This window comes from Nilaparvata lugens, chromosome 4, assembly GCF_014356525.2.
Source record: "Nilaparvata lugens isolate BPH chromosome 4, ASM1435652v1, whole genome shotgun sequence".
Classification (NCBI taxonomy): Eukaryota; Metazoa; Arthropoda; class Insecta; order Hemiptera; family Delphacidae; genus Nilaparvata; species Nilaparvata lugens.
In genome coordinates this window covers 29290320-29317714 of record NC_052507.1, presented here as the reverse complement: position 1 = coordinate 29317714, position 27395 = coordinate 29290320, and the positions used below count along the sequence as shown (strand labels likewise).

Here is a 27395-nt window from a genome sequence, read left to right as displayed (position 1 = left end):
CAACGCAACGGAAACTAGGCAACTATGGTTTTACCAGCACCTAGTTGTGCTGCTGTCGCCTCATTATAAACATACAATATACCTACAAACATAAATACTGTACATAATATTAGATCGCTTAATATGAAAGGATACTGTACTTTTTGGACAACCCCATTTCAACCCCCCAAAATTGTATAGGCCTATGTTTTATTTTTCAAAATATTGAAGTATTTTCAGACTGCGTCTTTGATTGATTGCACTCTTTTTTAATTATTGCAGTGGAGTAATTTTTCTTAGAAAGTTCTTTAAAAAGTGATATGCTGATAGAATTTTGATGTTCTTCTACCATGTTTCATGACTATTGATACAATAATTGCTACATCATCATCAAGTGTTTTTATTTTCAATACTCAGGTTGAGTACACGACCATGCCTGGCTGGGAGGAGAGTATAGAAAATGTTCGAGAGTATAGTGATTTACCAAAAAATGCAAAAGCCTACATAGAATTTATCGAAGAACTGCTACAAGTGCCTGGTGAGTACATAGCAAGCTACAGTACTGTAATTTAATTCGACTGAGTAATTAATACAGCATTCATTCCAAAATAATGACTGAATACTCAACACAAATCTGGCTAAACGTCATATCTAATAACATGTTCTACATCTAGAAGCTTCAACTCGTTCCCATCATTAATTTATCATTTTTGGGAAGAATATTCTTTATCTAGAAAAAAAGCATTTCTATCAACCATTGTGTAATGTACAATTAATTGTAGCAGAAATTCTACTAATACTACTGGGCGTAACTAATTAGAAAATAATAAGTGACGAAAGATAAGAAAGATGAGTTAATAAGAGATGAAGAGTTGAGAGACAAACAGAAATAAGTGAAGAAATTGAATTAGAAGAAAATAATAATTGAAAGAGTACAGTAATAATTAATGATGAATCGTAATATAATTGGTTCTTAATTAATCTAATGCAAGATAGTAGGATTTTGAAACTTATTAGATGAATAATTATCAAGATCCATTAGTCTAACCATTGAATTGTCTGGAATGGTTTTCCAATCGCTCCATTTATGGAAATTCTATTTGAAATGAATATTATACCTTCATGAATAATTTATTCAAAAAACATTGTACAGTAAGAAAAACACTCTTATAATAATAACGAAAAGTCTAATAATATTTTTCATTAATGAACAAAAGAAAAAAGCACCCTGAGGCCTAGCCTGAAGTAGAGAACTATGCTGTAGAAAGATTGGTTGATGTGACCGACTGGTCTTCTAATATCACATATGAGCTTCTATACAAAACAAAAATCAAATAATACAGAGCGAGCATAAATTATTGAACATATTTCAAAGGTGAATAAAAAATAATGAATAAAAAAGTGTACTCAGATGGATATTGATTTATTGAAAAGCCAATCTCAAATAGTTTTATCAATAACATGACAAGTTTCTACGTGAGCACTTTTTTGCAAGCTACGGCTCTAATTTTTGTGCTGTTCAATCTTTGCAGCAGTATTGCGTGAACAACTGTATTATTTTTACGTTTTTGGAAAAATAAATTGAATTGAACTGTACGTGTCAAATGTCTTTGCAATAAAAAGCAAAATAGATTTTGTTCAAGAAGTACAATAAAACATTTTGAATATTCAGCTTGTTTAAACCTATATTGTTTATTACTTCTTTATGAATTCTCATTTAGAAAATAAATAATTGATTTGATAGTTCTCTCTCAAGTATTAGAAAATATCTTGAGTGTGACTAGTTAGACACACCAATTCTTCAAGGTCCGATTTTGCCATCCTTATAAAATTGTTTTGATTAAACATAACTTGGCAAACACATTACGTTTATTTATTTATTCATTTATTGTATAAAACACTATAATCATAATACAATTATGACATTAGTGGAAAAACAAGGCTGAGCCTGTACTATTCAAAAAGTCTATGTGTGTATAACTAGCCTGCAGCAATAGACCTGTCTGTAATCAGAGGGCTGAAGTTTTTTGAGCAATGGTATTATGATTACTTACATCTAATCCTGCGGAAATTCACCTGAAGCTATTCTTAAATTTATGAAATAAACTATCATTTCCAACACCTTACCAGGTATGTTCTTACATTATCGAAGCTTGATGACTTTTTATTGCTAAGCGAATTTATCTCAGATAAACTTGAGTTTCATATGTATGAAATGAGAAAATAGAGTTCAGAATGTCGTTATCTTCAAATTTATAAGATTTTTAATAAGATTCACATATTTTAATCACTGTGATCAATAAATAACTAATATTGTTTTTTTTCAGTAAAATGGATTGGTGTTGGCAAAGGCAGGGAGTCGATCATAACAGTTGAATGACAGTTATGACTGCAAATGCAACTATTATGGCCTTGGGTATCGCTTTCGTTTAAACTTATTTTCTTTGCATTGTCAAACCGCATATAATTTGCCCTGCATTCTAGTTCTTTTCTCTACCAGAAATTAGAAGATTCCATGGATAGCATGGATGAGATGATTTCCTTGGAAATTAGACCTCACATTTATTTTTCTAATTGGATAGTTGATATAATAGTACTTACCATATTTATAATTAGTTCACATTTACTGTTTAGTGCATTATTATTATTATCATTATCAATAAACTAATCTGAAATTTCACATGCACAAATATTCTCGTGAAATATTTATTCAATGAATTTATTTATAAAATACATCAGATACCATTTTTTATAATGTATACACTTGTTATAAACGCTTTACAATACTTGGATGTCAAGTATAAAACAGGTTGTTCTTTAATTTCTCATTATATATTTCATTATCATGATCATTGTAATATTATTTTATCACAAATATCTATTTTGGTTTAACTGCAATCACACAAAGTAAGTTATATCATTTTGTAAGTTTGTATGCAATTAAATATGACAACGTTTTTTTTAATAGGTTTTTCAAAATAATGGAATTTATCTCACTGTTATCTTATCAAATTTTATTTTTAATCTAACACAATATGAGAGTTCTTATTCTACACAAAACTCGTATCCAAAAAAGTCTTGATAGTTTAAATAGGAATTGTCCAGTTAAAATTTATGAGCTACTGCTTTAAATGAAGATCCAGTCCAATAATTATTTCAAATGAATTTCTGTACACCATATTAAATTTAAATAATATTTAATTATATAAATTATTATTATATTATTAAATGTAGAGATTTTAGATGTAACTGGATGATGAGCCTGTCCTGAAAGCAATAGGAAACTTCTGAGTTCTAGTTCATGAGAATAGATTCCTGTTGAATTAACTTGGGCCTTATTTTTTATCTAAACTCCAGCTCTTTCTATGTAAAATAGGACTGGTTTTGAAATTTAAATATATAGAATTTTCTATTAATAGCACTATTTAAATTTCTCCTAATAATTTTCTTTTTAAACAGTGTTGCAATATTCTATAATAATTTTTCAAAATTGAATCTGTATTACTTATTTTTTATCTTGCACACTCATATACTTTTCATCTCATGCCATGCTGAATTGCAATTGTGTTTAGTTATCTATTCCCTCTATCAATTTTGTATACAAGCATTATCTATATTGTTTCAATACACCTCCACTCTTTGCTTGGTGATCGAAATATTGTTTGACACATTGTTTCAGACCATTGAAAAGTGTAACTTTACAATTTTGTATGCATTGTTTGGATTAGAATGCGTTTTATCTTTTAGAGATGCGATAACGCAATATTCACATGTATTGACCCACTTTAGTACAGCTACACCCTTAACTAAACTAGATTCTTTATTCTATAATTTGTTTACATTATAAACATACAAATTATTGATTTAGTATATATTTTATGACGGTTACTTCACAATATCAAAAATTGTTACATCCTTCTTTGCCCTGAAATTACCATTATTTTCATACATCAAGGAATTTATAAAGAATCATGCCTGAAAATTAATTGAATTCTGTGTTCAATCTGAATGTTATTCAATCTTGTTTTGTACCTTATTTAGTTTGTTGGAATATTTAATTCAAGTTAAACTTGAAATTACTTATATAAAGTGCCTGATGATAAATGTTCAGTCATTAAATAATGAGTGAGTTTATATCAAACAATAAATAATCTTCAGTACATAAAAATATACACCAATGTAATGTAATTCAATGATTTGAGATCAACTAAATATTATCTGTATTCGCGGATAACCGCAAAATTTAATATTATAGTTTGTGTTTCAGAATAATAATAAATTATCATTATCATTATCATTTTTTTTCGAGTAGCTCTTGACAGATACGCTATATGATGTTGTTGAATTCCATAGGTACCATTTGTCAAGTCAGATCTTTCTTATAAGGGGGTTATTATCTTGTAAGTTTATAGCACAAAATTAAATAATGATATTGGTAGTTGAGTAATTTGGATTTATTACAGTAACAATTTTCATGTTGTATTATCTTGTTAGACTGTTTTAACTAGTACTGGTAATGTGAAAGCTCAAATCTAAATAGCTGGTGAAAGCTCATTTGAGGATCTGAAGAAACACCCATATGTGACAAAAAACCAGGATCCTGGTCTTAGGCAAAGCGGAAAGTTCACAGGGTACTCTTGTGTCCCATTTCAAGCTAGCAGGCTGCCATTTCTAATTTCATGCTTTGAAACGTTCAAGAATTAAGAATGCATACCTTTCTATTGGCAAAAAAGTTGTTCCAATAATTCATTCATGAAAATAATAAGATATCTCTCACGTCCTTCAAACCTTTGTTCATTAAATTTCCCGATAAGGCGTTCGAATTATCTGGGTTCAATTTTATTCGGTAGTAATGTGAGGAATAGTAGATCACAAATATGTAGAATACTTAGTTATTGAAGGCATTAAAAATTCGCGTAATTTTAAATATATTTCCTCGCTGACTTGTGCATTATATTTAGTGTTTAGGCTACTTTCTTGGTCAGGGCTACTCGTATTTACATATTATTTACAAATAAAAGTAACCTTTACAATAAATATTTCTGTAGAAAATGGAAATATTTTTTGAAAATGGTAGAGTATTTTAATTTCTAATTTCATTGTATTCAGTGTACGATCACAGTTATAAGTCGCAATATGATAAACTCGAAAAAGCGAGTAAATTCCAAATTTAACGGTCATCAATCAATATTATTTGTATTTTATTGATACTAAATTTGTTACCATGCATTTATTTGCTATTGTGATGTGATAAAATACTGTTGTTGAATCATTTTGTCATTAAACTTGTTTAGATAAAGCATTAAATTAGCAATAACTCTGTGCGATAATTACTATCCTTTCATTATCTACGTTCAATGTTTCTATGGGATGAGCCAATCTCTAGGAAGTGAAAGTGAAAATTGGCTTAGCTTGTTGATTGGCTTCAAATCAGTTTCTTTTAGTTAAGCGAAGTAGCTTATGGGAAGCAAAGGGACTGTTCTCTGTTTTTTCACTCAGTGTTCCAATCTCATAATATGACTTCTACCTGCTCTCTTACAGTATTATGAGGGGCTGAGGATGACAACTATTCACGAGGCCTCTACTCTCACAGCGCCCCATTGTCTGAGCCATTCCTTGAAGGGTCTTAATTGGGTTATTGATGACTCACTCGGTCAAAAATGCACCATGATTCATAATCGGACAATCACCTTTCAAAAAGTTACCAGTTTAGCGTTAGGGCAGGATTTTGTTACATTACTTACAAACTGGGTTGGACGCTCGCTGGCAAAATATTGCTGGTGTCCTTGACGGAGTCTGAGTGATGACCACCGTCCGCCCACGGACACCGCTGCTGGTGTCTCACTGGGGCCTTAATTTAGTCCAGTACAGTATATTGTTATAATCGACTGTCTTCTATTGATCTTTGGCTTTCAATTCTCGTTCAATAATATCAAGCATTCACTCATTCCCAATAATATTTTTAAACTTCTATGTTGTATTGGAGCAGATGCCAATTTAAAATAAAACAACTTCCATGTTCTTGGCTGATGTTCAATTTTGTCTCAGGACTACAAGTTGTTTGAATGATGTGCAATCAATGATGGTCAATCATATTTATTTTATTTATCTATTTGTCTTAACCAAATACAGACTTATCCTTCATTGGTCAACTGGTGAATACTACATTCCACTGTTTTCAGCAATGGTGTCCAAGATCCATTCCAGGTAGAAAGATACATGCGTATAGAAATCAGAAATTGGTGTCACTCTAGGATTTTGAGCAGTAGCTGATAGTGAGGCTAGTCCCACAGTGGAATACCTGTGAATTATTGAAAACATTTAACTAAAATAGATTGATAATCCAAATACATAACTACTGGGATCAACTTTAATCTTGGTTCAGCAGACCATGCCAAGTAGGTATGATCTTAAGCCTATTGTCCAATTGAATAATTTGCAAATTTTAAAACATTCCAAAAAGTTGAATTTTTATTCAGTTTAATTTGTATAATTTTGTATTGAGAGGGAAATTTCAGGATATCAACATATTGCCATTTAAAAGTCAAACCTAACCTCCCTAACTTTTCCTTTTACCTTTTAGAGGAATAAGGCTTGTTTAATATTTTTCTGTTTATATAGTAACTAGTTCATCTCAATGATAATACACTGACTACACAGCAGGATATTGAGAATCAAAGACAATCTGAGCAGTATAAACCTATTCTCCAAAACAGAGTGCAATAATAATTATTGCATTATTTTCAATGTGATTTTTAAATTACAACATTACAAAAATAATACACTATGTTTTGAAAAGTAGGCCTAGACGTACTGCTTAAGTTATATCTTAGATTGGCAATGTCCTGCTGTGTAGACTGGCTCTAGAGCTCTGTGCACTGACCAATAAAATCTGCAAATTTATACTTCACTATAATTATTATTGTGGATTCTATATTTGGAACTATAAAATTATTGAAATATTAAGGGATAAGAGACAGTAGTCTACTCCATTTTATTATTACAGACTACTATATAATGCAGTGTAGATGTATACTCATAGTTCTATGTGCTAACCTGGGTATGTCTGCCTCAACTGATTCAAGTATAACGAGAGAGCCACCAGAATCACCCAAGTATATGTGGTGATCAGGATCTTCTCCTCCAGCACAAAGGAATGATTCAATCGGATTCGAATTTCCGGTGCGAACTCCGGCTTTTGAAAGATTTTGTTTGCAAGTATTTTCATCGCGTATTTTGAGTGTGGCCTTCTGAAGCACGGCAGGAAATAATTTTCTATTTGTCTGTGGATCTGTAGAGAGGACACAAATAGATAAGCAAGTCAATAGGACAGAGAGATGTTCAATCATTCCCATAACTAAATTATCACTATTCAGCCTACCTCTACTTTTCATAAAATCGTACATTTCTTTGCAATAAGGAACAGCTCAATTTAAGGAGATGAGCGGCTGAGCCCGGTCAGGTATGATACATGAGAAATTTGGAAAAATCTTATTATAGACTGCTACTATTATGTCAACACTAGTATAAATTCAAGCAAAAATATAATCTTGTTCACAATTTGAGGCCTGGTGGATATACCAACTCTTTCCGTGGGCGCCGAGTTATCAAAACAATTTGAGTGTGCTCAGTTGCTCCGGGGGGGTTCGGGGGCTCTCCCTCGGAAAATTTCTGAAATTTAAACCCTACGTTAGTCGACGGGAGAGTGCTGCTCTCACATTCATTGTTACCGTTTTTGTTCTAGCTATTTTAAACAGCCCTGTTGTCCTGAAAGTATAGTAGGCTATATCCCAGTTGTTAATTATAATGTTTTGAAGCAGTTTACATTAAAATAAAATAAAAACTTTCTTTTTATTGAGCTTATAAAATTGGTTTATAGGATTTTCTACTTGAAGTATTTTTAACTTTTCAAGTGAAGAAGGCTCTTGATTATTGTTCTTTTAAGACAACATTGAAAAATCTGGTGTGGTACACTCACACAACTTTCCTTGCTCATATTCGAAACTACGATCAGACTTTTGTATATGTGTATATATAATTGTTTTCAGAGTACTTTTTCCTTTGTGTAAATTGTGAAATTCAATGATTTTTTTAGTCGTCATTTTTTTAAAGTCGTCAAAACAGCTGTTAACCCCCCATTAGTTTCCCAGAAAGGAGACTCATGCCAGTTAATAGAGCTGATAAATAACTATACAGAGTATGAATTTGAAAAAAAATCGGTCAAGTTATTTTGAAAAAATTGTGAAAAACATGGTTTTTTAGTAATTATCAGCCATTTTTCTCAAGAATATTACGGAGCTCCTGCAATTTTCCAAGGAAAAAACTCATGTCATTTGATAGGACTTATGAATAGCTACCCATGGCTTGAATTTGAAGAAAATCGTTATAGCCGTTTTCGAGAAAACCGTGAAAAACCTGGTTTTTGGTCATTATCCGCCATTATTCTCAAGAATATTACGGAGCTCATTGGATTTTCATAGAAATGAGACTCATGCCAGTTGATAGTGCTTATGAATATCTATCCATGGTATGAATTTGAAGTAAATCGTTAGAGCAGTTTTCGAGAAAACGGTGAAAAACATGGATTTTTAGTCATTATCCGCCATTTTTCTCAAGAATATTACGGAGCTCCTGAAATTTTCCCAGAAATGAAACTTATGCCAGTTGATAGGGCTTAAAAATAGCTATCCATGGTATAAATTTGAAGAAAATCGTTGGAGCCGTTTTCGAGGAAACCGTGAAAAACATGGTTTTTTAGTCATTTTCCGCCATTTTTCTTAAGAATATTACGGAGCTCCTGAAATTTTCTCAGGAATGAGACTTATGCTAGTTGATAGGGCTTGTAAATAGCTATCCATGATATAAATTTGAAGAAAATCGTTAGAGCCATTTTCGAGAAAAACGTGAAAAACATGGTTTTTTAGTAATTATCCGCCATTTTTTCCGCCATCTTGAATTGAATTTTATTGAATTTCTTATTGTCGGGTCCTCATGGTATAGGGACCTTAAGTTTGAAATTTCAAGTCGATCGGTTAATTAGGAATGGAGTTATCGTGTTCACAGACATACACACACACACACATACACACATACACACACAGACCAATACCCAAAAATCATGTTTTTGGACTCAGGGGACCTTGAAACGTATAGAAAACTTGAAATTGGGGTACCTTAATTTTTTTTGGAAAGCAATACTTTCCTTACCTATGGTAGTAGGGCAAGGACTCTTATAATAATAACGAAAAGTCTAATAATATTTTTCATTAATGAACAAAAGAAAAAAGCACCCTGAGGCCTAGCCTGAAGTAGAGAACTATGCTGTAGAAAGATTGGTTGATGTGACCGACTGGTCTTCTAATATCACATATGAGCTTCTATACAAAACAAAAATCAAATAATACAGAGCGAGCATAAATTATTGAACATATTTCAAAGGTGAATAAAAAATAATGAATAAAAAAGTGTACTCAGATGGATATTGATTTATTGAAAAGCCAATCTCAAATAGTTTTATCAATAACATGACAAGTTTCTACGTGAGCACTTTTTTGCAAGCTACGGCTCTAATTTTTGTGCTGTTCAATCTTTGCAGCAGTATTGCGTGAACAACTGTATTATTTTTACGTTTTTGGAAAAATAAATTGAATTGAACTGTACGTGTCAAATGTCTTTGCAATAAAAAGCAAAATAGATTTTGTTCAAGAAGTACAATAAAACATTTTGAATATTCAGCTTGTTTAAACCTATATTGTTTATTACTTCTTTATGAATTCTCATTTAGAAAATAAATAATTGATTTGATAGTTCTCTCTCAAGTATTAGAAAATATCTTGAGTGTGACTAGTTAGACACACCAATTCTTCAAGGTCCGATTTTGCCATCCTTATAAAATTGTTTTGATTAAACATAACTTGGCAAACACATTACGTTTATTTATTTATTCATTTATTGTATAAAACACTATAATCATAATACAATTATGACATTAGTGGAAAAACAAGGCTGAGCCTGTACTATTCAAAAAGTCTATGTGTGTATAACTAGCCTGCAGCAATAGACCTGTCTGTAATCAGAGGGCTGAAGTTTTTTGAGCAATGGTATTATGATTACTTACATCTAATCCTGCGGAAATTCACCTGAAGCTATTCTTAAATTTATGAAATAAACTATCATTTCCAACACCTTACCAGGTATGTTCTTACATTATCGAAGCTTGATGACTTTTTATTGCTAAGCGAATTTATCTCAGATAAACTTGAGTTTCATATGTATGAAATGAGAAAATAGAGTTCAGAATGTCGTTATCTTCAAATTTATAAGATTTTCAATAAGATTCACATATTTTAATCATTGTGATCAATAAATAACTAATATTGTTTTTTTTTCAGTAAAATGGATTGGTGTTGGCAAAGGCAGGGAGTCGATCATAACAGTTGAATGACAGTTATGACTGCAAATGCAACTATTATGGCCTTGGGTATCGCTTTCGTTTAAACTTATTTTCTTTGCATTGTCAAACCGCATATAATTTGCCCTGCATTCTAGTTCTTTTCTCTACCAGAAATTAGAAGATTCCATGGATAGCATGGATGAGATGATTTCCTTGGAAATTAGACCTCACATTTATTTTTCTAATTGGATAGTTGATATAATAGTACTTACCATATTTATGATTAGTTCACATTTAATGTTTAGTGCATTATTATTATTATTATTATCATTATCAATAAACTAATCTGAAATTTCACATGCACAAATATTCTCGTGAAATATTTATTCAATTAATTTATTTATAAAATACATGAAATACCATTTTTTATAATGTATACACTTGTTATAAACGCTTTACAATACTTGGATGTCAAGTATAAAACAGGTTGTTTTTTAATTTCTCATTATATATTTCATTATCATGATCATTGTAATATTATTTTATCACAAATATCTATTTTGGTTTAACTGCAATCACACAAAGTAAGTTATATCATTTTGTAAGTTTGTATGCAATTAAATATGACAACGTTTTTTTAATAGGTTTTTCAAAATAATGGAATTTATCTCACTGTTATCTTATCAAATTTTATTTTTAATCTAACACAATATGAGAGTTCTTATTCTACACAAAACTCGTATCCAAAAAAGTCTTGATAGTTTAAATAGGAATTGTCCAGTTAAAATGTATGAGCTACTGCTTTAAATGAAGATCCAGTCCAATAATTATTTCAAATGAATTTCTGTACATCATATTAAATTTAAATAATATTTAATTATATAAATTATTATTATATTATTAAATGTAGAGATTTTGGATGTAACTGGATGATGAGCCTGTCCTGAAAGCATGAGAATAGATTCCTGTTGAATTAACTTGGGCCTTATTTTTTATGTAAACTCCAGCTCTTTCTATGTAAAAAAGGATTGGTTTTGAAATTTAAAGATATAGAATTTTCTATTGATAGCACTATTTAAATTTCTCCTAATAATTTTCTTTTTAAACAGTGTTGCAATATTCTATAATAATTTTTCAAAATTGAATCTGTATTACTTATTTTTTATCTTGCACACTTATATACTTTTCATCTCATGCCATGCTGAATTGCAATTGTGTTTAGTTATCTATTCCCTCGATCAATTTTGTATACAAGCATTATCTATATTGTTTCAATACACCTCCACTCTTTGCTTGGTGATCGAAATATTGTTTGACACATTGTTTCAGACCATTGAAAAGTGTAACTTTACAATTTTGTATGCATTGTTTGGATTAGAATGCGTTTTATCTTTTAGAGATGCGATAACGCAATATTCACATGTATTGACCCACTTTAGTACAGCTACACCCTTCACTAAACTAGATTCTTTATTCTATAATTTGTTTACATTATAAACATACAAATTATTGATTTAGTATATATTTTATGTCGGTTCACTTCACAATAACAAAAATTGTTACATCCTTCTTTGCCCTGAAATTACCATTATTTTCATACATCAAGGAATTTATAAAGAATCATGCCTGAAAATTAATTGAATTCTGTGTTCAATCTGAATGTTATTCAATCTTGTTTTGTACCTTATTTAGTTTGTTGGAATATTTAATTCAAGTTAAACTTGAAATTACTTATATAAAGTGCCTGATGATAAATGTTCAGTCATTAAATAATGAGTGAGTTTATATCAAACAATAAATAATCTCCAGTACTTACATAAAAATATACACCAATGTAATGTAATTCAATGATTTGAGATCAACTAAATATTATTTGTATTCGCGGATAACCGCAAAATTTAATATTATAGTTTGTGTTTCAGAATAATAATTATCATTAACATTTTTTCGAGTAGCTCTTGACAGATACGCTGTTGTTGAATTCCATAGGTACCATTTGTCAAGTCAGATCTTTCTTATAAGGGGGTTATTATCTTGTAAGTTTATAGCACAAAATGAAATAATGATATTGGTAGTTGAGTAATTTGGATTGATTACAGTAACAATTTTCATGTTGTATTATCTTGTTAGACTGTTTTAACTAGTACTGGTAATGTGTGTAATAGCTGGTGATAGCTCATTTGAGGATCTGAAGAAACACCCATATGTGACAAAAAACCAGGATCCTGGTCTTAGGCAAAGCGGAAAGTTCACAGGGTACTCTTGTGTCCCATTTCAAGCTAGCAGGCTGCCATTTCTAATTTCATGCTTTGAAACGTTCAAGAATTAAGAATGCATACCTTTCTATTGGCAAAAAAGTTGTTCCAATAATTCATTCATGAAAATAATAAGATATCTCTCACGTCCTTCAAACCTTTGTTCATTAAATTTCTCGATAAGGCGTTCGAATTATCTGGGTTCAATTTTATTCGGTAGTAATGTGAGGAACAGTAGATCACATATATGTAGAATACTTAGTTATTGAAGGCATTAAAAATTCGCGTAATTTTAAATATATTTCCTCGCTGACTTGTGCATTATATTTAGTGTTTAGGCTACTTTCTTGGTCAGGGCTACTCGTATTTACATATTAATTACAAATAAAAGTAACCTTTACAATAAATATTTCTGTAGAAAATGGAAATATTTTTTGTAAATGGTAGAGTATTTTAATTTCTAATTTCATTGTATTCAGTGTATGATCACAGTTATAAGTCGCAATATGATAAACTCGAAAAAGCGAGTAAATTCCAAATTTAACGGTCATCAATCAATATTATTTGTATTTTATTGATACTAAATTTGTTACCATGCATTTATTTGCTATTGTGATGTGATAAAATACTGTTGTTGAATCATTTTGTCATTAAACTTGTTTAGATAAAGCATTAAATTAGCAATAACTCTGTGCGATAATTACTATCCTTTCATTATCTACGTTCAATGTTTCTATGGGATGAGCCAATCTCTAGGAAGTGAAAGTGAAAATTGGCTTAGCTTGTTGATAGGCTTCAAATCAGTTTCTTTTAGTGAAGCGAAGTAGCTTATGGGAAGCAAAGGGACTGTTCTCTGTTTTTTCACTCAGTGTTCCAGTCTCATTATATGACTTCTACCTGCTCTCTTACAGTATTATGAGGGGCTGAGGATCACAACTATTCACGAGGCCTCTACTCTCACAGCGCCCCATTATCTTAGCCATTCCTTGAAGGGTCATAATTGGGTTATTGATGACTCACTCGGTCAGAAATGCACCATGATTCATAATCGGACAATCACCTTTCAAAAAGTTACCAGTTTAGCGTTAGGGCAGGATTTTGTTACATTACTCACAAACTGGGTTGGACGCTCGCTGGCAAAATATTGCTGGTGTCCTTGACGGAGTCTGAGTGATGACTACCGTCCGCCCACGGACACCGCTGCTGGTGTCTCACTGGGGCCTTAATTTAGTCCAATACAGTATATTGTTATAATCGACTGTCTTCTATTGATCTTTGGCTTTCAATTCTCGTTCAATAATATCAAGCATACACTCATTCCCAATAATATTTTTAAACTTCTATGTTGTATTGGAGCAGATGCCAATTTAAAATAAAACAACTTCCATGTTCTTGGCTGATGTTCAATTTTGTCTCAGGACTACAAGTTGTTTGAATGATATGCAATCAATGATGGTCAATCATATTTATTTTATTTATTTATTTGTCTTAACCAAATACAGACTTATCCTTAATTGGTCAACTGGTGAATACTATATTCCACTTTTTTCAGCAATGGTGTCCAAGATCCATTCCAGGTAGAAAGATACATGCGTATAGAAATCAGAAATTGGTGTCACTCTAGGATTTTGAGCAGTAGCTGATAGTGAGGCTAGTCCCACCGTTAAATACCTGTGAATTATTGAAAACATTTAACCAAAATAGATTGATAATCCAAATACATAACTATTGGGATCAACTTTAATCTTAGTTCAGCAGACCATGCCAAATAGGTATGATCTTAAGCCTATTGTCCAATTGAATAATTTGCAAATTCTAAGTCATTCCAAAAAGTTGAATTTTTATTCAGTTTAATTTGTATAATTTTGTATTGAGAGGGAAATTTCAGGATATCAACATATTGTCATTTAAAAGTCAAACCTAACCTCCCTAACTTTTCCTTTTACCTTTTTAGAGGAATAAGGCTTGTTTAATATTTTTCTGTTTATATAGTAACTTTAGTTTATCTCAATGATAATACACTGACTACACAGCAGGATATTGAGAATCAAAGACAACCTGAGCAGTATAAACCTATTCTCCAAAACAGAGTGCAATAATAATTATTGCATTATTTTCAATGTAATTTTTAAATTACAACATTACAAATATTACAAATAATACACTATGTTTTGAAAAGTAGGCCTAGACCTACTGCTCAAGTTATATCTTAGATTGTCAATGTCCTGCTGTGTAGACTGGCTCTAGAGCTCTGTGCACTGACCAATAAAATCTGCAAATTTATACTTCACTATAATTATTATTGTGGATTCTATATTTGGAACTATAAAATTATTGAAATATTAAGGGATAAGAGACAGTAGTCTACTCCATTTTATTATTACAGACTACTATATAATGTAGTGTAGATGTATACTCATAGTTCTATGTGCTATCCTGTGTATGTCTCCCTCAACTGATTCAAGTATAACGAGAGAGCCACCAGAATCACCCAAGTATATGTGGTGATCAGGATCTTCTCCTCCAGCACAAAGGAATGATTCAATCGGATTCGAATTTCCGGTGCAAACTCCGGCTTTTGAAAGATCTTGTTTGCAAGTATTTTCATCGCATATTTTGAGTGTGGCCTTCTGAAGCACGGCAGGAAATAATTTCTATTTGTCTGTGGATCTGTAGAGAGGACACAAATTGATAAACAAATCAATATGATAGAGAGATGTTCAATCATTCCCATAACTAAATTATCACTATTCAGCCTACCTCTGCTTTTCAAAAATCGTACATTTCTTTGCAATAAGGAACAGCTCAATTTAAGGAGATGAGCGGCTGAGCCCGGTCAGGTATGATACATGAGAAATTTGGAAAAATCTTATAGACTGCTGGTCAACACTAGTATAAATTCAAGCAGCAAAAATATAATCTTGTTCACAATTTGAGGCCTGGTGGATATACCAACTATTTCCGTGGGCGCCGAGTTATCAAAACAATTTGGGTGTGCTCAATTGCTCCGGAGGGGTTCGGGGGTTCTCCCTCGAAAATTTTCTGAAACTTAAACCCTACGTTAGTCGACGGGAGAGTGCTGCTCTCACATTCATTGTTACCGTTTTTGTTTTAGCTATTTTAAACAGCCCTGTTGTCCTGAAAGTATAGTAGGCTATATCCCAGTTGTTAATTATAATGTTTTGAAGCAGTTTACATTAAAATAAAATGAAAACTTTCTTTTTATTGAGCTTATAAAATTGGTTTATAGGATTTTCTACTTGAAGTATTTTTATCTTTTCAAGTGAAGAAGGCTCTTGATTATTGTTCTTAAGACAACATTGAAGAAAGTGTAATTAACAGTAAACCAATCAACTTGACGTTCAACCTTCAATAGATAGCTCGTTTAAAAAATGATTTTTATTGGAAAATTTGTTTAGAATTCAATGTTAGATATTCCATCAATTCATATCATCGGTATTTGTATTCTAAATTTGAAATGTAGCTTAATTGAACTGTAGAAACTATATCTAAAAAACTATGAGAGATATTGCAAAAAAGTTGTTAACTGAATATTATAGGAAAATTTTTTGAATTCAATTTTGTACTGGTTGTCTGTAAGACGCATAGTTTCCGAGATATTAAAAGCGAAAAAACATAGAGCCAGATCAACGTTTTCAATTTAAGTACCACTCAGTGAACTAGGTAAAAAAAATATTATCATACGAAATTTATAGACTCCCCATCCAGTCATTACAGCATCAATGTCCGCATGATCTTCTGAGAGGAGGGATCCATACTCCAAGCAAATAGGAGTAATGAAATCTGTAAAAAATAAGTATGTGAGCAAAAGAAATGACATCTGTAATTGAAGCAGGCCATTGACGATTGTTTCAACAGGCCACCTATAATGTTTCCCAATTGGCTAATTTTCACCAACAGCTGATTCTCAGCCAATCGTAGGACATTTCTGGGTGTGTGGCGTGTTGGCTAGTCAGTGGTCATTAGCCAAGAATTGAATCTGTAAGCAGCAGCAAGGTATAAGTAACTTTTTTTATTTTATTATAATTCAGTGAGTTTTTGGTACCCACCTAAAATGTATTCTACGCTTGGCTTGACGAATTTGAATGCTTTATTATAATCCTTATCTCAATAGTAGGTCCACTACTTATAGGTTCACTTACAACTTGAGCAGTTTTAATTATTAATTAGCATTTGAATAAATGCATTCTCTATTTAATTCCATCTTGAGCAGTTTTGCTGAATAATTTTGTAAACGTTTTTAAATTAGTCTACTCTCATTTTTAATACAAACATCCTCTTTCATTGTAGCTGTAGTTTTGAAGAGTGAAGTGCTATCCCGAATAGTAAATAGCATTTAACGAAATGCTGAGATATTTTTAGACGTGATAGTTCTGGATGCTTTGCTGTAAATGGTTTTTTTCTAATATTCTAACTTTCACTAATGAAATTTACATTATAATACAAAATTATCATGTTCATAAATTATTTTCCATTATTGCGAGCTTTTAGTTGATGAAACGATTCGAAAACTTCTCTAGTACATTGCAGTGAGTATCTTCAAATCATCCTCCTCCACCCATTGTATGTTCAAGGCCCCCCCCCCCGCAATTGCAATTACTGCATCGAAATAATGTATCACGTGACAACATTCTCATTGAAAAAATGAAGTTGGATTAAAAATGATGGCCCAACATTTTTAAGCGACAAAAAACTAGTTTCTGTCAATTCAATTAGAATCCCTAATTAGCACTCACTGTCCAATTATCTTTGTAAAAAAATATTAAGCTGTTGCCATAATTTTAACCAACTTTATTGGAGTTAGTATAGTATTTGAGTATGGGTTTAATTTTAACCAACTTTTAAGCCTCCCATATCAGATAAATTCAGCAATGAATACATACCACTAAATTGAAATGTATCTTTAATTTTGACTAGTCCAATATCCCGGCCTTCTATACCTCTCACATAGTCTGGATGGCGAATTGCTGACTCCACATCTTAGTTTTAAGTTGGGGGCGCGCAAAAATTGTTGGCGTTACAGTCTTTGTTCGAACGCTTATTATATTCACCTGCCACTACTGTACCACCATTGCTGAAAAAAAATTACAATAATTGAAGTTTTATGAATGTGAAGAATATATGAAGTTTTATGACATGTTATCTGTGCAATTTTTCTTCATGGATTCTTATTGGGGAGTATACTGGCTTACCATAATAAAATGAACAGAAATTTGAATAATAAATTTTAAAGTACAGTACTACACTGAATATGTTTTTATATTGATCCGAGTATCTGCTTACGGGCGTAAGGGGAGTAGCATGATAAGCGATAACGTATCAGTGTAACGCAGGGGTGCCCACAAGGAGGGGGCATGGCGCAATTTGCGCCATCAACATTTTTGGGGGGGGCATGATCTTTTGTATATTTTATGTCAACATTTTGAATTATGATTGAAAAATCAAGGTATTAAAATACAGATATCCTAATGTAGTTAATTTTTCCCACCTTTACAATGTTATATTTTGCTACGTGTAACTCAATATAAAGCATAAGCACAATTGATAATATTTTGTATGCAGGAATTTTAGTAATTTTAAGCCTATGAGTTTGAAGGTAAATCTTTGACAAAAGTAAATTATAACTTCATCATCCACTATTATTCTGATTTCCTCTGCTTCATTTTAATTTTTAATGGTCCTGTGTTTGAGTTTCCTTGCTGTTGCAAGAAATATGCGATATTTTTCTCATTTTCACAGTCTCGACAGTTTTTCGATATAAACAGTAATGCGAGGTCAATTTAGGGCAACTCAGCTTATAGAGCATGAAATTTTCTCTCATTTAAGACCAATCGCAAGTTTCTATCATGCATTGTACTCATTTTGGAGACTCTACAATAACAGTAAAATCGCAAGAAAAATGAGAAAATAAAGGTCATCATTCAATTGGCTGTAACTTTTGAACGGTATTGGAAACAGAAGTATAAATTAATGGGAGTGAGAAGAGGAGAAAATTCATCACAACCTCGACTACTTTTTGGATCTTTTATCTGAAGTGTTCCATAAGATACGCAACGTTGCATATGCGAGACTGTGAAAATGGGGGAAATATCACAAATTTCTCGCACATTCAAAGTTGCGTATCTTGTGGAACACTTCAGATAAAAAATCCAAAAAGTAGTCCTGCGCGACCAATCAATTCATTGGAAATTTTATTATCTTTAATATTATATAGAGAATGCTTTCTCTCGAAAAATTCAAGGTTCTCGAGATTAAATAGAAAACTTAAAAAAAGTCCAGAATTTTGATGGTGAAGTCGCCCTTTGGCGTGTCAGCAAATTTCAGATTAGAATTCAGCGCCCCAAAATACATATAGAACCATAAAAAAATTCTTTCGGGGCTGTTTCCTGAAAAACGACCAGTCAAATGGAATATAAGTTGTTATCCTATTATATTAAGCGAGCAATTTCTGTATATCTGTTCATATTTTTCTATTTTCAAATCTGGTTATCTGGCTATCTGGTTATATGGTTATTTATGTTCAACGGATCTCGGAAACGGCTCTAACGATTTTCACGAAATTCGGAATATAGTAGGTTTATGATATCAAAATCCGATTGCACTAGGTCTCATCCCTGAGAAAACTCCCTGAAGGACATGAAAAGGATAATTCATCCTTGGAAAAACAGATGATGATTTCGTCTGTGAATAAATCACAGACGAAATATATTTTTCGTAGTGAATAAATCAAAATTCGGGAAGTAAAAGTTTTGGGCTGTGCCTGTTAGTACTTCCCCAATCATTTTAAAGAAATGATTATCAATGAAATAAATCTGTTTATCAATGAATAAATAACGAGCAAAGCTCGGTGCCCCGATATTTGGTATTAATAGATAGAATTTACAAAATCTACTTGTTCAGATGATATCTTTATTCCAAAAACCAAACCATTTAAAGATACATTTTGTTCAACTTGTGTTATTTACTCCTGTAATGTTAAAAAGTAAATACTAACAACAACACAACATCAGTGACAACCTATTCCAATTCATTATAAATATCGGGGCACCGAGCTCCGCTCTAGAGTACTGTACCTACAAAAGCATATAAGAATTATTACGAAAGAAGAAATTATAATAAATATTCATAGTTCATACAGAAAGGTTCTATCTAATCACAGTGGATTGAGATTAATTCGCAGAGGAATGCAAAAATTTCTCTCACAAAAGCATGTTAAATTTTAATCCCGATTCATGTCACGTGAACCAAATCACAGAAGACCATCTCAAAAAGATAGCTTATCTGATTGGTTCTACTGGAATTAATCAGGATTAAAATTTAACCGGCTTTTGTACAACTGTCACTAAGTACCTGATTGAATTATGTACAAAAGTTCAACAGCTGAGTCATAATTTGGTCTCAGTCCCACACACATGCACTCGCTCACTCACTTCCATCATCAACAGATGAATGTTTACCAAAAGATTGCTATGCAATATTGCAATAAAGAATTATCAATGATATTATTATTCAACTTTTTATGAGAAACCTTAACATTTAAAAAGCAAAGCCTCCCTTACTTATCTTTTAATATCCTATTAAAATATGTGTCATGTAGTTTTTCCTGATGTAATGAAGTTCTTTCTAGTCCTCCCGAACAAGAACGGGTGCACTGCTAGTCTCAAAAATAATATCAAAAAATACTTTATTCTATTTTAAAGAGATAAGAAACGATGGTATATATTTTTACAATATTATGAAAACAGAAAGAATTCCTCACGAGACCAAAGGTAAATAATGTCCTTTGGAAGATTAGAATGTAGAGGTGCGTACAGATATACGCGCCGCGAACATGAGCAATTCACTTTCAATCAGCTGATTATATCTGTATTTTTACAGAAACGGTAAAATACAGATATAAAAAGCTTGGCATCAGCTGATTAAAAGTGAATTGCTCATGTTCGCGGCGCGTATATCTGTAAGCACCTTAAGATGTGAATTTTATTGTCATACACTGACTAATGTTAAAAACTAAAGAGTTGGGAGTTGGGGTGCTTTGGGGGGGGGTCATTACACATGGATTCGGGGGGGGGGGCATTACACTTGAATTGGGGGGGGCATGCGCCATTGGCCTTGGGGGGGCTGGGCACCCCTGGTGTAACGTATGCCATGTATTTAATATACCATGGTGAAAACAGAGGAACATTTCGATCAGGAACAATTAAACCCGAGAAAATTGGAATTAGGAAAAGGATTCATGTAAGAACGGAGGGGGGGGGGGCGTCTGTAGAAAAATTAGAAGAAATGTCAGTAAAAATTATCAGAAAAGAAAACTGGTAAGAAATTCAGAATGATGACTTGAGAAAGTTTATTGTTCATCGTTGATACAAAGTTTATTGTTCATACAAATGAAAAAAAAATTGAGTACTAAAGAATTAGCAAATACCGAATAATTAGGAAAAGGATAAATTATTCATGTAAGAAAGAGGAGGGTGGGGCTGTAGAATAATTGAAAGAAATATCAGAAAAAATTATCAGGAAAGAAAACTGTGGTAAGAAATTCAGAATGATAGATTAAGAAAATTTATTGTTCATAAAAAAAATAAAATTGAGGAAGTAAAGAATTTTGCAAATACTGCAGAAAATACATTACAATATTGTGCAAATTGTTATCACGACTAATAAGGAGTTCCGTTGCAAAGCACAAATTCATACCAAAACTAGTTTCAAGCAATAGATAGTTTTGGTAATCCTTGCTTATATTATTGGATTAGCATTAAATCAACAAGTCCCTCCAAACACAACCTAATATAGTACGGTAAGGCCCTTGGAGAAGTAGGGCTATAAATCGAGAATAATAAATTTAATTGAAAATTTGTTAGCTTACATGGGTCATGAAGGTATAGCATGAGCTACTGTGAGAACAAACTGTTCACTTATGATTGATCCAACACTTACAGCATAATTATGATTTTTTTTTAATGAATGAATTTATTTGCCAAAAACAAAATACAAAAAAGCTTTACAAAAAATAAATATAAGTATATGCTACTGCACTTAAACCAAGATACATACATTTATTTAATTAGATATAATAAAGAAATGATATCCTTTACGTTACAAACAATAGTTTAATAATTACCTGAACAACATGGAGAAGGTCAATGATTATAAGAAAAGAACATAAAAATGTCTGCTCATAGTAAACTACAAAATTTCAAAACTGAACTAAGAGTTCATTCAAGCAATAAATTTTCAAAAAAGAGATTCCATTATTGAAGAATATTATATACATTGATATTAATTCCTATGATTGGTAGTCACATTATCAACCTGCTGTATTTATAATGTTATAATACTTTTTATGTTATCAACTCAATACATTATTTTATTCATTTATCTATTCATTAGTCATAGTAATTGATCAATTAATATCAATTCATTTATTTGTGGGAACAACAGGTGACTCCTTACGTACGGTATCTCCTTTACAAATTACAGAAATTATTATATAGGCCTGCAAAACAATTAAAAATTACAATTATTACAATATTTGAGAATCAGAAGAAAAAGTAGGTCATTGAAATTAACACTATTTTAAAAACCTTGGTATCCATTGTTGAATCAGAATTAGTTCATCCTTTTTTAGAATTCAATCTTCAAAACAGGCGCTTCTTCTTTCTTCTTCTTCTTCTTCTTCTTCTTCTTCTTCTTCTTCTTCTTCTTCTCTTCTTCTTCTTCTTCTTCTTCTTCTTCTTCTTCTTCTTCTTCTTCTTCTTCTTCTTCTTCTTCTTCTTCTTCTTCTTCTTCTTCTCTTCTTCTTCTTCTTCTTCTTCTTCTTCTTCTTCTTCTTCTTCTTCTTCTTCTTCTTCTTCTCTTTTCTTCTTCTTCTTCTTTCTTCTCTTCTTCTCTTCTTCTTCTTCTTCTTCTTCTTCTTCTTCTTCTTCTTCTACTTCTTCTTTCTTCAAATACAGAGTTCAAATTGAATGATCGGATCTTCTTGGAGAAAATGTTCATTGGATGAACTTTCCTATTTAGTAAAGCGATCTGGCTTTCTCAAATTTTAATTGATTCGTCCATAAAAAATATTCATTCATATAACATATTCATCCATAAAAAATAAAAAGGTAAAAAGCAAGTGCCCTGAGGAATTAAATTCTCTTTCCAATGATAAATGGTGATAATGTTATTAGTCCGGGCGCAAATGTCATGAATAAGGCACTCCGTGGACATTTTTGAGTAACAGCCATATAAGATGTCTCAATTTCTTCGTTAGGTCTAGCATAATAAGGATCGTAATGATGATAAGTCGAAATCACAAGCAAACACCTCGGAAAAATTTGGACCGCCAAAATTTTCAGGGTTTTGCTATATCGCTTGTATTTCAATAACCGTTCAAGATATTCAACCGTTTTTTTTAGACGAAAATATTTTCAAAATCTTCCTCTACAATTTTTGTTTCATAACATTTTCTTCTAAAACGCATATTTTTTTAGTTATAACTTTCAAAAGCCCAAAAAAACTTTTTTTCTATATTTGTTCAAATTTTTTCCATTAAAGGAATTCCGTTTTTTCTTTTTTTGTGCAAGAAATACAGATTAAATAGTATATAGGATCAATTCAGCCATCTGGAAGCTCCAAAATAATCGTAATACAATACCCGAAAGATTTATCCAATTCCAACAACTTTTACTATGGTGAATATAACTTCAAACTCTTGAAATTAGATTCTTTGAGGAAAAAATTCATTTCTCACCCTGTAAATGTATTCAGAGTGAACAAACACCAATATTATTGGCACAGTGTTATATAATATTTCAACAGCTTCAAAATGACATCTAGTTGAAAGTTGTACGTCCACCTTCTACGGCTGGATGGAGTGTCATTGGAAAAAGAGAAAAAACTACTGTTTGCAGCGGAAAACACTCTTTTTTCACCATTTATGCCAAACCTGAACAATTAGAAAACCATGTAACGTATGACCCCTTGAAGCTACAGAACTGAAAATGGTATCAATCTCTTCTTTAAGATGTGTGGAAAGAGATTATCCATGATTTCAAGAGTTTGAAGTTATATTCACCCTAGTAAAAGTTGTTGGAATTGGATAAATCTTTCGGATATTGTAGTATGATTATTTTGGAGCTTCCAGATGGCTGAATTGATCCTATATCACAGATGGAATTAAATAGAGAATGCATTTATTCAAATGCTAATCAATATATAATTATTATTTAACGAAAATCCTAAATAAATGCTGCAAATCACCCCGAAGACTTCTGCTACTGCAGACATTGACAACAGGGTTAACAGCTAGATGGAAATTCGATGAGAGCTACTATCCAAAAATTAACAGCTAGATGGAAATTTGATGAGAACTACTATCCAAAAACTAACAGCTAGATGGAAATTTTATGAGAACTACTATCCAAAAATTTTTGGATAGTAGTTCTCATCGAATTTCCATCTAGCTGTTAACCCTGTTGTCAATGTCTGCAGTAGCAGAAGTCTTCGGGGTGATTTGCAGCATTTATTTAGGATTTTCGTTGAATAATAATTATGATCCTATATCCTCGACATTATTAGAATTACAGACGATTTCTTGAAAATCGACATATTTTTGCCGCCATCTTGTTTTTTTTTATGATGACAAACTTTTTTGAGATTGCCATCATGGATACCATTCCCAAGTCTGTACCTTCAAGAAGTCATGAGTTGCACGGTTTTCTAATTGTTGTGATTGGCATTTGGTGGAAAAAGCGTGTTTTCCGCTGCGTACAGTACTTTTTACTCATTTCCGATGACGCTCCAGCCGTAAAATATGGACTTTCAGCCTCCAACTAGATGTCATTTCAAAGCTTTGGAAATATTCTACAACACTGTGCCAATAATACCAGTGTTTGTCTACTGCGAATACATATACAGAGTAAAAAGTGAAATATTGTCCCCGAAAAATGTATGTTTCAAGTTTTTGAAGTTGAATAAATAATGAAACGAGTGGTCGAAATGAGATGATTCTCCCGAACATCATTGTTTAGTCAATTCTAAACGCTTTGGTGGTAAAACCAAAATCCGATATCTCTCACAATAACTGAATAACAAGTGATATAAAAATTTCTGTCAATAATGACCGCCATCTTGTATTTTTCAACGATTGTTTCCATCATCTATATTCTTATTCGTCTTGTTGTAACGAAGAGATTGAGACCATTTGCAAGTCTCTATCTTGAAGTAGTCATGAAAAAATCGATTTTATAGTTCTAGCTTGTTACCTCATGCGTATGGAAAAACGCACCAGAAATCATGCAGGGTTTTCTTTGGAGGGCGCTGGAGAACTCATTTTTTGACGTACAGAGCATAAAGATATTTCGTTCCAAAGTTTTAAAAACGCTCTAAATTTCATAGATTTGAAATTTATCTGTATCTCTTGCACAAAAAAGTTATATTTGAATAAAATTTGAACATATTAAAAAAAAGTTTTTTTGGGCTTTTGAAAGTTATAACTAAAAAAATATGCGTTTTAGAGGGAAATTTTATGACTTAATTCAACTCAGTTTTTCATGTCATATTATATCCTAAAATTGCCCGATTTCTGATTTGTTTAAATTTCTTCTCATCATTGATCTACTGAATCTACTGTCACTCATTGGCCTTCATCGTCTGATTTATTTAAGCTGGCGGGATTAGTTGGATGGGGTGGATTCTCACTTGGTGAGAATGGGTGATGAAAAGATTGCGAATAATATATATGGAGGGAAAGAATATACAATAGAAGAAGAGGAGAAAATCCAAGGAATAGATGGACAGATAATGTGGAGAAGGATTTGAGAACACATGGAGTTCGCAACTAGAAAAGGCAGGCAGTGGATTGGGAGAGATGGAGAGGCTTTGTGAGGGAGGCCATTGGTTGTAGCGCTGAGGAGTAAGTAAGTAAGTAGGTATTTCATTGGCCTTCATTTTATTGTGTAGCTTATCTCGATTTCGACTTTTCTGATCTGATTTATTGAAATATTGAAAAACCGAAATCGTTCTACAAGTAGTGCATGCTCAGCATACTGTACATATTTATAAACCTACCGTAGCCTACTACATGGAGGATTTATCAAGATTCTATAAAACCGTTATACCTTTTAGGCTGCGAAGTACAATAATAACAACCCATGGAAATTCTCCAATTGCTGCATCTTCGCCTCCAACCACTCTCTGATGGGGATGTTGGAGTCCACATTTGTCATCATTCACCAAATGCCAGGCACGATGGCATTTGGGGTCGACTAGAAAAAACAAGGAAATTCAATAACAAGTCTAGTATACTCTGATATTACATTGTAAGCTGTAGGCTACCTTCGCTGTAGACTGTTAGGAATAAACATTAATTCTGCTTATTTGCAGAAATAGATTGAGCACAATATCTGAAAAAGTAAAAATCAATTTTGGCCGTGTAACAAGCCAGTCTAAAATTTTTATAGATTATCTTATTCCACAATATTAGGCTACAATTATAAGCATAAATCATATTTATGCTCTTGTGTTTGCTGGCAACTGCGAGATCATCGGAAAATTAGATTTGGGAAAGCTCGACCTTTTGTAAACGTGAATTTACTAATCAAGGGAGGCTTTGCGCTGCACTTAGTCAGTCTTGTAAGAAATTGATTTAATTCAATTTGTGAAATAATAAATTTATGTAGATGAAATCATAGATGGAGTATTGACTCACACACATCCGCCTGAGCAAATTGTATTCATTGTAAACCTATTAATGCAAGAAACACTACAAAATGAGGTAACATTCTATATCCAACTCTTGAAAGGTAGAATAAGTAAAACTGAACTCTTAAATTATTATCGTTTTAGATTCCTGATAGTGGATTGATTTATAGATCAGATTCCCGAAGTCATGAAATATAATCGCATGATTGAAATCAATCTACGGGACCCATCAATTTTATGATTGATCATAAAAATTTCACGATAGCATTTTTATTAATTTTCTTGTAGGCCACTTCCAATGAGCGGTACCTATAGAATGCGGTGATGCGATGCAACTTCAATAAACTTCGCTGAACTTTTGCTAACTATTGATCTATTTATCTAGGTATAGAAGAATTGGATGAAGATTGATAATTTATCACTGATGAGTATCATGTAAGCTGTGAACCACTGAAAGAATGATTTGAGAAAGGTTCACTTCACATTTTATTACTGCAATGAATTTTATGGAATGAAATGAAATGAATTCAATCAAATCATAGAATTGAATTCCATTATTAAATTAAGTCTCTTGAAGAATTGTATATTTCATTCCATCTCATAAATTAGTTTTCGCGAAAGGAAATAACATACTCGAGCTCTTTATAATACTCGATATAAACTATAGATAATACAGTGTAGGTCTCTATTGGAGTACAGAGCATACATACATGTATGCGGCTTATATTATTAGGCCTGTCTATATTAGGCACACATTTCCTATATCTAGGCTCCTTGGATCTAAAACCTCAAATATGAAATTCCATTTCGCTATCCTGGGGAAAAAAATTGTGGAGAATAAGTATTGTGGAGTAAAACGTATTTGGATTCTTGGAGCCAAGCCGCATGAGGCGTTTTATCAGGCGAGTCGGCAGGGCAGGAAGCTCACCGATTGGCTGATTGGCGTTTTGAAATCAACTGAATTATTATTCAATCGGAGAGTTACCTGCCCTGCCGATTCGTCTGAAAAACGTCAAGCATCTCTTCCCCTTGTGGGCAATCCTGCTTTGAGATTCTGTGTT

At 32.1% G+C, this 27395-nt stretch overlaps 2 protein-coding genes across 3 annotated transcripts in view; one reads left to right on the top strand and one right to left on the bottom strand.

Annotated features, from left to right (window-relative positions):
* Positions 1-5300, top strand: part of LOC111046524 (adenylosuccinate synthetase) — a 37296-nt gene extending 31996 nt beyond the window's left edge. The window contains exons 9-10 of the mRNA XM_022332091.2: positions 397-517; positions 2307-5300. Coding sequence (XP_022187783.2) covers positions 397-517; positions 2307-2359 — 174 coding nt within the window. The 3' untranslated portion in view covers positions 2360-5300. The remainder of the gene's footprint in view (positions 1-396; positions 518-2306) is intronic.
* Positions 5301-6003: 703 nt separating this feature from the next.
* Positions 6004-26452, bottom strand: LOC111046515 (proclotting enzyme). 2 transcript variants are annotated; one of them, XM_039427295.1, is made up of 6 exons: positions 26342-26452; positions 25752-25898; positions 17532-17722; positions 16333-16431; positions 7036-7270; positions 6004-6280 (listed from the first exon to the last, which is right to left on the bottom strand). In XM_039427295.1, the coding sequence occupies exons 4-6, from the start codon at positions 16358-16360 to the stop codon at positions 6142-6144; spliced, it is 402 nt and encodes a 133-aa protein (XP_039283229.1). In that variant the 5' UTR covers positions 16361-16431; positions 17532-17722; positions 25752-25898; positions 26342-26452; the 3' UTR covers positions 6004-6141. The 2 variants fall into 2 exon arrangements, with proteins under 2 accessions (XP_039283229.1, XP_039283227.1); XM_039427293.1 differs by lacking the exons at positions 17532-17722; positions 25752-25898; positions 26342-26452 and having other exon boundaries at positions 16333-16728.
* Between the last annotated feature and the right edge of the window lie 943 nt (positions 26453-27395).

Excerpts from the sequence above, each read along its gene's own strand:
- LOC111046515 (XM_039427293.1), bottom strand. The coding sequence starts at position 16,468 with ATGTCATTTCTTTTGCTCACATACTTATTTTTTACAGATTTCATTACT. Across the intron at positions 7,271-16,332 it reads ATGGGGAGTCTATAAATTTC|ATCCACAGACAAATAGAAAA; the intron begins GTATGATAATAT and ends TCCTCTCTACAG. Across the intron at positions 6,281-7,035 it reads GTTGAGGCAGACATACCCAG|GTATTCCACTGTGGGACTAG; the intron begins GTTAGCACATAG and ends AATAATTCACAG.